The 12,284-nt window shown below is 39.2% G+C and overlaps 1 protein-coding gene across 5 annotated transcripts in view; it reads right to left on the bottom strand.

Moving 5' to 3' along the window:
- Positions 1 to 12,284, bottom strand: part of SORCS2 (sortilin related VPS10 domain containing receptor 2) — a 1,236,053-nt gene that overhangs the window by 27,397 nt on the left and 1,196,372 nt on the right. For 4 of the 5 annotated variants that reach the window (XM_020992120.2, XM_020992121.2, XM_020992122.2 and 1 more), the window contains exons 23-24: positions 10,883 to 11,008; positions 272 to 371 (exon numbers count right to left, since the gene is read on the bottom strand). In XM_020992120.2, coding sequence (XP_020847779.1) covers positions 272 to 371; positions 10,883 to 11,008 — 226 coding nt within the window. Of the gene's footprint in view, positions 1 to 271; positions 372 to 10,268; positions 10,508 to 10,882; positions 11,009 to 12,284 lie in introns of those variants that run through there. The other variant, XM_020992124.2, reaches the window with a different exon arrangement.

The raw sequence follows: 12,284 nt of genomic DNA, 5'->3' as shown, positions 1-12,284 counted from the left end.
CATCATCAATGGCAACAAGTGTTCTACTGAGAATCAGATTTTGTTTCCAATAAATAGCCCTCTATCTTCAAACTAAACTATGAGTGGAAATGGATAGGTAGCTAAAGGGTTAATGAGGTCACCAGATCATTAACAGTGCTCTGTTGGATAAAGTTTCTGAACAATCCTTAAATTATATTGGTGGGCCATTATAATCTAGTCAAAGGGAATTAATTGTTCAGCCCTCTACTCCCAATGTCTGGGGTGAGAACAAAACATATTCTGTCTTTACCTGAATCTGTGTCACGCAGTGTCACGAGTACCCAGAAGCCTCCTCTTAGGAAAAAGCTGATGTTGTGGGCATTCAAGACTTGCTTAATGGCTGTGATCCTCTGAAACGAGAAGGAAACAAAACAAGGAACAGAGCTTTCATTTGGGATGTCTTGTGCCTTGAGAACTTGGGAGCTGCTGATCAAAAAGAATGCTGAGCAGAATATTAAAAGTTCACTTTTCTGTAGTGCTAAATAGTTTAAGGCAAGGGGGGTGGGGTTTGCCAGATTCATTGTCTCTTAGAATCAGCAATTGAAACCAGTTCTCACTCCATGTCAAAGGCTTCTCCCCATTCCCCCAATTCCTAGCTGTGTTATATTGGGCAAGTTATTTAAGCCTTCTGGAAAGAGAGGTGTTCTCATTAAACAAAAAGCTGCAGAGTCTAGGGGACGGAGGGCTGGATTTGAAGTTTAGAAGATGTGGCCTCGGATCTTGCCTTGGATACTTCACTAGCCTCAGATCTGTCAAACGAGGGTGCAGGACAAAGGTCTCTTCAAATTTGCATGTTCTATATTCTAAAATCCCTTTCAGCTCCAAAACATGTGGACCTTTGAGTTTCCCACCCAAACACACTGACTCTGAACTTTGATAGTGACCATCAGGGATGCTATCTTGCAGAAGGGGAAGTTATGCACTGTGCAGGTGGTTGGACTAGATGGCCTTTTTTGTTCCACTCCAATACAGAATCTTAGCGAATCCATGCTTCTATGATGGGAAGACAATCGCTTTTGTTCCATGCCACAGAATCCAGGTGTCAGCAGATCAGCTGCAATGAATGGGTTGTAACCTTCAGATACTTTTAGTTGAAAAGCAAACTCCAATCTTTGCAACCTATTTGTGCTGCAAATGACAAATGTTTACGGCCTCATCTTTTTCCTTGCTTAACCCATTAGCATCTTTTGCTCACTGTGTTTGGCAGTGGTTCACTTACATGTGCTATTGGGTTGACAGGTGGGGATTGTAATCTCTTCATTGAATAGTTCTTGTTAAACTTTCCATGCTATGCACAGGTTCCTGACCAGAGCCATACGGCAGTTATTCTATCATTTCTGATCTGCTGCACGTTGGGTACAATTGTTTGTACAATTGTTTGGTGACAACAGGCATTTTGTCATGATTTCTCAAACTCCCATGCTCCTGGTTTCTGGGGAATCTTATTAAGGAAGGGCATTTGGCTTTATCCACTCACATAATATTCTACAACCATATATTTACTTTTTCCTAATGAAGATCAAATAGATTGAAATATGATTGTCTAAAAAATAACATTATTATTAAAAATGCCCACTGGCTTGCCAATAGAAGATAAATGAGCATTTTCAGGAGTGGTAATTTTCTAGGCTGTCAGACCTTGATTTATTTGGCATCCATATTAACCTGGCTACCTGAAGCAACTGAAGTTATACTTCACCCACATGGGGTATAATCGAAAGAGCCCTGGGTTTGGAGTCAGGAAATTTGGCTGTACTACTAACATGCTGGGTGACTTAGAAAAGTCACTTCTCTCTGGGCCATGGTTTTCTCACCTGTAAATGAAAAGCAGCATGGCATAGTAGATAGTCAGCCTCAGTCAGGAAGATCTGGGTTCAGGTTCTGCTTCCCATAAATCTTGACTATATGACCTTGGGTAAGTCACTTAAAAGCTTACCATTCTATACAACCCTCTAAGACTGTCAATCTGCATTGGCAGAGAGTTTCTTTTTTTTGGAAGTATCTATACCAATGAAATCACAGTTCTAGTTCTTGCTCCCTCATCCATCTGCCCAGCAGATGAAGGCAGGACAAAGGCATGAATTTGTGACTCCCAGGCAGGGTTTGAGAATTAAACCTCTTCCCAAGCAACCCTCCACATACAGTAGTCCCATTTGTGTGTCCGTTGTGGCATGCTTCTGTGCAACTGCTTTCCTTGCCTATCCTTATGTTTTGTTCTTTGTGCAATGAAATTGAACTAGATGACTTCTAGGTCATAGACCTTCTTGTTCTATGACCCTATGACTCTTCCATCTGGAATTCTACCTCTTTGATCTATCTCCTGCAGACCTGTATTCTGCAAGTTGTAACCTTAACCCTGAATGAATTCAATTTCTATTTAGTTTTAGGCTACACATTTTAGTAAGGACATCGACAGTCTGTAAAGGGTGACCAGCATGGTAAAGGAAATGGGAAAGAAAGAGAACCCAAGAGAGAAAAGACAGAGGATCGGGATAAGTGCTTCAAGTTTTGAAAGCCATTTATTCAGAAGAGGGATGAAGTTTATTCTGCTTAGCCTCAGGACATCTGGATATAGCCCAGTTTTTCCTCATCCTTCTTAAAACATTCTTGCAGTAATTGGCCATAGTATTGCATCCTAAGCTTGAGTTAGCTTTTTAGTTGCCATATCACTCTGCTGACTCATACTGAACTTATATTCCATGCAATCCATTAAAACACCTAGATCTTTAACTGCATAAACTATTGGCAGGCCATGAATTCCTAATCTTGTACCTTAGAATTAGATTCTTCGAAATCAAGTACAGGACTCAACTCTTATACTTCATAAATTTTACCTTTTTAGAAGTGGGCACATGTTCTCATTTATTGAGATCTTACTGATTCTGAATGCGTGTGCACTAGCTAACCCACCTGGAAATATGATAGGCATGTATCCTCCAAGTCACTGATAAAAATATTGAACAGCACAGAATGAAGGAGAGATCCTTAGGGGTACTCCATTAAGACGTGTGCTTCCAAATGGACACCAACTGCTAATGAGTACTGTTTGGGTTTGATTATTTTAAATCCACTTGTCTTTCCACTGGGTCCACAAGGAAAGCATGAACAGCTTTGCCAAATGCATCACTGAAATCCAGGAATGTCATGGCCACAGTATTCCTGGTCCAATAGGCTTATCAAAAAAGGAAATGCAATGAGAGGGCATGACTTGTTCTTGAAGACATCACGTAGAATTTTGGAGGTTACTGTTAAGTTTTCTGAATGCTCACCATTATCTATTTAACAATGTAGAATTTTAACATTACCCTGCATCCTTTAAAAACAAACAACTATCCTTTCTCCTAATTTCTCTATTTCTTTTTGTGAGTCCCATTTTCCTTTCTGTCACTCAGTCATCTTTGACTCTTCCCTCTCTTTCGCTTGGCATCCAATCACTTGACAGGTTTCTTTGATCTTAACTCTAAATTATCTCGTAAAATTATCTCATCAAGAGCTCTATTTACTGCATACTTGTACCAATGTGATAACCTCCTAATTGACTTTATCATCTCAATTCTTTCAACCTCCAAATAATAAGAGCTCACATTTTATAGGCCTTTAACACTCATAAAACACATTTTTCATAAAATTCCTCTGAAGTAATAGAAGTATCTGTGGGGTGGATCTGGAACTAAATCTCTGATTTCATCTGAGCAGGTAACTTCTCCCACTCCATGATACAGAACAACATCTTCTTCACAAGTCGGTCTAACACAGTTGCTTGGGACACTTAAATGTTAAGTGACTGACCTAGGGTTATGTGGTTGTATGTCCCACAGATCAGAGATTTAGAACTGCAAGGGACCTTAGAGGCCATTGAATACTCATTTTATAAATGAAGAAGCTAAGGCCTGAAGAGGTTAAGTGACTTGTCCAGGGTCACATATCTAGTAAATATCTGAGGTAGAATTTGAATCCAGATCCTCCTGACTGCAAATTTGGTATATCATCCACTATATATACTAGTACATTATCTACTATACCATACTACTTATTATTATCCCCATTTTATAGGAAGCATATTGAATTTCAGAAAGGCAGAGAAACTTGCCTAAAATTACTTAACTAATAAGTACCAGATCTGGGACTCAAATCCAGGTTAATTGCCTCTAAGCTCAGTGATCTTCCCAAATCTTTCAAAGCACCCAGAGTAATCTTCTTAAGGCATCATGCTGATTATGTTAGTTGCCAGTTTGCAAATATACAATAGCTCCCCACTGCCTAAGAAACAACTTACAAACTCTCAGCATGACATTCAAAGGTGTCTATAATCAGGCTGCCATCCATTTTTTTTAAAATGTTTTCTCCCCACCATTGTCCTTTAAATATTCTCTATTGTAGCAACCTAGAGGACTCACCATTTCAATTCTAGAGTCCTCATTTCTCTCTATAATACCCTTCTCTTCTTTTAAGCACTAGACCACATTACACCTGCTCTAGGATTTCTCCCCCCACCACCATGTAAGGGATTTGTAAGGGATGTCTGTGTCCTTGAATCTGATGACACATGGTAATATAGCTAATTATGCATATGCCTTATCCCCTCTACTCATTCAAAAGACCCTGAGACTGTATTTTGTTGCAGCTTTGCATTTTCGGTGGCTCACACAGCACCCTGCTTATAGTGGGCATTTAATGTTTAATTGAGTTAAAATGGCCTTTTCCAGGAATATCCGCAATTTAAAATCACAGAATCATGTACATGCTGGAAGGGACCTCAGAGTTCATCACATACAATCCTCACTGAAACTGTGAATTTTCTCTGTGACATTCTCGATAATTTTTCAACTACAAGGAAAGCTTACTTCAAAGGCATCAAACTCTAATGGTAGAATTTCAAGCACCTTTGGTAGTTGTAATTACTTTGGGATAGAGGATGTTCTTCTTGGAACCTGAAAATTACCTCCTTTAGAGTATAATATTCTCTAATTGTGAGTAAGGCTGATTGGGTATGGTGGCACAAGTCTGTAATCCTTGTTGCTAGGAAGGCTGGAATATCTCAAGTTTGAGAGTTCTACACTGAAGTGAGAAAAGTTGTCTGAGAGTCCCCACTAAATCCAGCATTGATATGATGAATCCTTGGGATCAGGGTAGTAGGGACACTAAGTTGCTTAAGGAAGGGGAAACTGGTGTAGGTTGCATATGGAGAAGATTTGTGAGTAGCCATTGCATTTCCAGTGTGGGGGAAATGCCTTCTTAAAAATGAGTAAGTCTGGCTCTGGGTCCATGTATCTGGGTAGAAAACGCCTAAGTTTAGTATGTTACATGGTGTCTTGTTTGTTTGATCACAAACACCCAGATGTGCTTTTGCTGGTAGAAAGTGCTTCTCCAATGCCTAATGCTAACCATTTCCCAATTGGACAAGCATCAAATAAAAATAAAGCATAAGCTTTCTCATTTTTTGTGGTTGTTTGTTGTTTCAATTGTTTCTGATTCTTGTGACCCCATTTGGGGTTTTCTCAGCAAAAATACTGGAGTGCTTTGCCATTTCCTTCTCCAGTTCATTTTATAATTGAGGAAACTGAGGCAAACAGAGTTAAGCAACTTGTCCAGGGTCACACATCTAGTGTCTGAGGCCAAATTTGAACTCAGGAAGTCTTCCTGACTCCATGCCCAGCACTCTATCCACTGAACCACCTAGCTGCTTTCTCACTACCATAATTATAGTACTGCTTTCAGACAAATGAGGGACACTTGGCAGCACTAAGACATTTAAGTCCTCATCTTTAGCACTCTAGATTCCAGAAAATCCCCCTTCAAAATCTTCAGAGACTCACACACATCTACAGTCTGTGTGTCAGGGACCCACAGCCTCTGATCCAAACCTGTATAAAAGATTATGAGGGGAGGGGGACATCTACAATGGTTTGGTCAAGGATGAAGTCAATGCCAGTTTGCTAATCTAGCGATACTGGGTCATCATCACTTAACCCTTTGATGTTCTTTGTGATTCTCAAGTCCAGGTCTCTGAGGAATAGGTAAAGAGGCATCAGCTCATGCAGATCCTCAAGTTAACAATACACTGAATATAGGAAGCTCTGTTTCACCTGACAAAAAAATGCAAAGTAGAAAGGACTTGTACTCTAGTCTATAAAAGGTCAAAAGAACTTCTCTTTCCTTTCTAGAGGGCCTCAACATTTCTAGAGAACACTGGTTAAGGCCCTCCAGCCTCAGCTGAGGTAAAAACTCAGGGTTTTGAGAGAGCCAAGCAGCATCAAAAATATTAGAACCAGAAGAGACCATGGGACATACACTATTTAAGCTGGAAAGGCCTATAGAACACAGAATTTTAGAGTTGTAAGAGACCTTATAAATCATCTTATTCTAGTCCCTTATTTTATAGATAAGTATCATTGTTGTTGTTTAGTCATTTTCAGTTGTGTCCCCAACTCTTTGTGACCTGCTTTGAGGTTTATTTGGCAAAGAGTGGTTTGCCATCTCCCTCTCTAGCTCATTTTACAGGTGAGGAAACTAAGGCAGACAGAGTTAAGTGATTTGCGCAAGGTCACATAAGTAGTAAGTGTTTGAGGCTGGATTTGAACTCAGGTCTTCCTGACTCCAGGCATACTCTAAGTAGACTAAGATCTAGAATGGGAAAATGACTTTTCAGTGTATACCTTATTAGTAACAAAGCTATGACCAAAATTCAGGTTTTCTGATTTCTAGCCTAGTTTTCTTTTCATTGTACTTCCTCTTTGGTCTTTTGATATTCTATATTTTATCTTGTTCTTTAGTTTGTCAAGATGCTATCCTTAGACCAGTATTCACTAATGGAAAAACAGCCTTCTGCACTTCCTAATGCAAGCAGGATATCCAAAATGGCAGAGGCATTGAAGCCCCTCTATTGGCCGCTTGTGTTGCACAGGTTAGAAGCCACAGGGAGGTCTGAGACTATACTACCTTGACACTCAGCTTTGGCTCATGATGGGCTCAGTGAGGTAGCTTTTTAGCAGCTTTTATTTTAATGGAATTTTTCTTAAAAATGAACCTTGGCATGGGTCAGGGATGAGAGAGCTACATGTTGAGAATAGGAGGAATGACTCAGAGAATAACAGAATTAGAGTTGAAGAGACCTTGGTGATTATCTAGTTGTTTCCTCTCTCACCCTATATATTGTCTAGAGGATGGTATTGAAGTCTGGAGAGGAGAAGGGAATTGCCCAAGGTCAAGTAAATAGTTAAGCTGAAACTGAGGATCACACAAAGTGGAAAAGTCCTAAGACTGCCCAGAATCTCAGACCTGCAGGGGATCTGAGTTTCCTTATTCTAACCTTATTCTGCTCTTTCAGCTCAGGTATTCTTTGGTTCTATGATTCTGTTTCTACTAGTTGATTCAGGAAGCTTTGACCCAGGTGGAGTAGACACAGTAACCAAGTAGTTACTACTGTGTTCATAGAACTAGATTAGTGCAATAAACATACAACTGGGTACTGAAATGACCAGAATCTCATAATATTCTGATGGCTGTTGTCCTTCTCCCACACGTGCTTTATTCTCTTTTACTGATGAAAGAGAATCTGTAATGTCAAATTGGAAGAGACCTTAGAGGGCTTATATTCCAACCCATATTTGAGTCAGAATCTGCTCTACAAAATCTCTGATAACATAGCCTCTTGATGAAGACCTCTGGTGCTGGTAAAGTCATTACCTACTGAGAAAATTGATTCCCAATTTAGAACAGCTGTAGTCATTTGAGGGTTCATCCAAATATTGAACCCAAACCTGCCTCCTTTGTAATTTCTCCTAATTGTCCTCTCAGGGTAGGCAAAACAAGGCTAATTCACCTTCTTAATGACAATCTTTCAAACACTTGAAGATAGTGAGGATGTTTTTTTTTCTAAATCTACTTTAATTCATGTAAATTTCTTCATTTGATCTTTGTAAGACATGGTCACCAGTCCTCTCAACAATTCTTTCCATCTACACACATGCTACACTAATATGACCCAGCACAGAACCCTGGTCTACCATATCTATAAGGATAGGATGGATCTACACTTCATAAGTACTAGTAGCCCTGACTGGGAACAAAATATATCTAACTAACAGCAGGGATGCAGGATATGACTGCCAGGCAGTGGAAAGGAAAGACTTTGTTGGACTAAGATTCTTTGATAGACTATTTTTGTAGAATATATGCATGCACATTTTTCAAAATGATCATTTTGATTAAAAGAAGACACATCTTCATTTTGTACGCTGGGTGGGCTGGAGGAGAAAAGCAGAAAAAGCAAAGGTGGGCAGTATCAGAGATTACCAGAAAAGGGTATTACAAACTGTCAGGGTTTTATAGATGACACTAATATGAAATGTCACCTGGATAGGAGAAGCTGTCATTCTGTAGAAGCAGTAACCACTGCTATCCAGGAACATTTGTTTATCCACAATGTGCAGGTGTCAAAGGCACTAAAATCAGTTGTTTCCTACCCAGGACCACTGATTTGGCTGACACTCGGTCATTATAGGAAGGGTGATATATTAGAGAGAGCATTGGATTTAGATAGGGGTCACAATTCTGGCTCAGATACTTGATATCTGTGTGACCTTGGACAAGTCACTTCCTCTAGACTTTTATTTTCTCATCTCTCAAATGAGGGGATTGTAGAGTAATTGACTTCTAAGGTCCCTTTTAGGTTGAAAAATTCTATAAGTTCTCCCACTTTTAAACACTATGTTTTTATTTCCTTAATTCTCAAGTTGTAATTAATTCAGTCCTCCAGCCAGGAAGTTAAGAATTCTGACAGCAGAATTCCTCGGATTTCAGATATTTCAGCACCATGGTCAGTGATCCAGCAGTCCTTAAGACCCTGGTCTGTTTCTGATTTAAATTTCAATTCAAATGCATCTATACTTTATAATTTGGGATTATGCACTTTGTTTTCAGTTAATTTCCTATATGTTTCTATCTGCATTTTTGCTAGTTCTGGCATTTAATCAATTTAGCAAATAAGAAATTCAACTGAACAAGTGTACAGGGTAGTCATGAATAGAAAGCATTTTTTGGAATTTGTTCTGAAATTTTTAATGAAAATATCTGGATATTTAGGTGAACTATGAAGTGTCAGCAGTATCATATAGCAGCCAAAAAAAATGCTAATGTTATTTTGGACTGCCCCTGCGCTTGAAATTCTCTGCCTCCTAACTTCTACCAGACACCTTTCTGGTTTCCCAAGCTGCTAATGTCTTCCTTTTCAGATTATCTTCATAGGCTGCATGTGTGTGTGTGTGTGTGTGTGTGTGTGTGTGTGTATACCTAGCTATTTACACGTTATCTTCTCTCTGTCTTTAGAATGTACAGTCCTGGGGCAGCTTGGTGGTGCAGTGGATAGAGTACCGGCCCTGGAATCAGGAGGACCTGAGTTCAAATCTGGCCTCAGACACTTGACACTTACTAGCTGTGTGATCTTAGGCAAGTCACTTAACCCCATTGCCCAGCCCCCAAAAATGTACAGTCCTTCAGATAATGGATTTTTTTTGCTTTGTGTAGTATAATAGCTGGCATATAGAAAATACCAAATAAATGAGAGAAGAGACTGAAGAAAGAAAAGTCAGGAGGTAACAGAATCTTGGTGAAGAGTGAAAAGAGCCCAAACTAGGCAGGGGGTTGGCTAGAAGAATGGGAAAAAATGGGAAAAAAGACAGATGGGAGATAAAGTGAAGAAGAAAAGTTAATAAGACTTGACAACTGATTTTATGTGCAGACTGAGGAAGAGGGAAGAATTGAAGATGACTATAAGGTTATAAATCTGGGTGAAATAGATAAGGCAAGAATTGCAGGTTTAAATAGTGAGTATGAGTTAGGGTCCATTGAGTTGGAGGTGCAATTGTGAAATACCAGTGAAGTTGTCCAGAGGCTAGTAAGAAATGTGAGACTAAGGAAAGGAAGAATTAGGAAAGAAATCAGGGCAGTATGTATAGATTTTGGAGCCATAGGCTTTAAGGTGACAATTGAATCCATTTGAGTAGATGAGAACTGAAGAGAATGTAGGATAGAGTTTTGGGATATACTTTCTTTTTAAGAGATGGGAGAAAGAAAATGAACCAATGCAGGAGATGGAGAAATGAGATCTTAGAAAGAGGATTTTAAGGAAAGCAAGGGAAAAAAAAAGATCCAGGAGGAGGAGGTAATCAAAAGTTAGAACAAGGAGAACAACCTCTTTGAACAAGCTATTAGAAGAATGGGCAATGAGGAGATATATTTAAGGATATGGCAAGACCCTAACTTCCAGGACATAGGGTCAATATGTATATCACACCAAAAGGAACAAAGCCCGCAAACTCCCACTTCCACAAGACAATAAAACAACATAGGGTTTGTTTGGCTGAAATGAAGCTGTCCTTCACCAGTATGAGACTTAGGCAGACTGCTTTTCTTCTGGGTCTCTTTCTACTCTGTAAAATTGAGCTTGGATTAGATGATCTTCCAGCTCCAAATCCAATGAGACTTTCTATAAAATGTAATAAACAACAAAGTCAGTCATCTTTCTACGCTACTTTCAGGTTTACAAAGTCTTTTCCTCCCCCTAGAGGATATCCTCTAAGGTAGTATTGGAGTATAAGGATTATTATTTCTGTTTAATAGGAGAAAGTACTGAATCTTAGAGAAGTTAAGTGACTTGCTTAAGGTCATGTATCAGGATAAATCAATCAGCAAGTATTCATCAACACTGCTAATATTAGAGTTTGAACTAGAACCCAGATCTCTCAAGTTCTATGCTTATATATGCCAAACTATTGCTCCCAAGGCAACATGATTTCTATGATTCTGATGATTAACAGGCTATATATGTGTATATTCAAATTCTCTGAGATGGCTGGCTTACCTTATCACTTGGTATGCTCCTCTTCCTCTTTGGTTTAGGTGATGGCAGAAGCACATGCAAGTCAGCCGTTGTGGGCAGGCCTGGCTTCACCACAGTTAGCAGAGACTCTTCAGGGATATTGGTTTCCTGTAGAGATAGCATCCTATCAGTGGTCAGCTTGTTATATAGATTTTTTTTTTTGGTAGAGGTGAACCTGGTTTAGTGATTAATGAACTGTTAAAGGAGGAAGGCAGAACTTCTATTGCAACCTTCTCATTTTAGAGATGAGGAACTTGAAACTCAGAAGAAAATGCCCAAGGTTTCTCAGCAAGACAAGAGCCCATAGCTCCTGATTTCCAAATCTCTTATCACTATTAACAGCATACCTACCTGAATTCAGTGAAACTGATTATCCTCTCCACCACCAACTCCCCTTCTGGGAGCAAAATCTTCCATGATTTCCTGTTGCCTTTAAAATGGCAATCCTTAGACTCAAATTCCATAATCTGGCTCCTGCCAATTTTCTGCATCTTATTTTGTATTATTCCCTTTCACCGATTCTCTGGTTTGTTGCCTTGAAATGTTTGTACGCATGATCCTCCATGTCTCATATACATCAGTTCCTTACCTTCCTTGCAGAATCCTGGCTTCCTTCATATCTCAGGTCAGCTTCCACCTTTTCCTGATCTGCCATTTGTTAGCTTTCTCGCACTCTTAGATTTGTTGAATATGATTGTATGGATATATACATAAATACACACCTGGCATTTACTTATCAGTGTGTACAAGTTGTATGTTATCAACTGAATGCAAGTTCCTTGAGGACAGGGAGTATATTGTTTTTGTCTTGCATCTTTTACACTTAGAACATTTCCTTGAATACATTATGCTTGTCAAATTTTTGTTGAATTCAACAGTCAATGACTACCTCCTATAGGCTTCCTGGAGGACTTGGAACCTGAAGTGGGCCTTGAAGGAAGAGAATAATTTTGAAAGGTAGAGATTAGGAGGGAACATGCTTTACATATAGAAGTGGGCAAGAGCAAGGAAGATCATGAAAAAACTAATAGTTTGGCTTTAATTTAAGTATCTGTGGAAATGAATATGGTGCTGGAGAGGTCGGTTGGAGTCAGATAGTGGAAAGTCTTGAATGTAGTTTGATTAGGTTTTTACTAGCTACCTTGCTTTTGCAGAAGATGCTGCCTACTGTTATGGGGATAATCTAGTACAATCTACTTTAAATTTTCTATCTGTCCTTCTAGACTGTAGATCCTGCAGAGATAGAACATTACTCATTGTTGTATCTTGTCTCAGGGTCCTCATATTAGTTTATAGTCATGTAGCACCTGTTTCAAAAGCCTCTGCTATAGTTATTGTTTTTTATTTTTTATGATGCAGGGAAGCTTGGAGGAGAATGGTTTAA

This window comes from Phascolarctos cinereus, unplaced genomic scaffold, assembly GCF_003287225.1.
Source record: "Phascolarctos cinereus isolate Bilbo 61053 unplaced genomic scaffold, phaCin_HiC Scaffold_9;HRSCAF=440, whole genome shotgun sequence".
In the NCBI taxonomy this organism is placed as follows: domain Eukaryota; kingdom Metazoa; phylum Chordata; class Mammalia; order Diprotodontia; family Phascolarctidae; genus Phascolarctos; species Phascolarctos cinereus.
The sequence above is the reverse complement of the archived record's forward strand: the minus strand, read 5'-3'. Positions and strand labels throughout refer to the sequence as shown.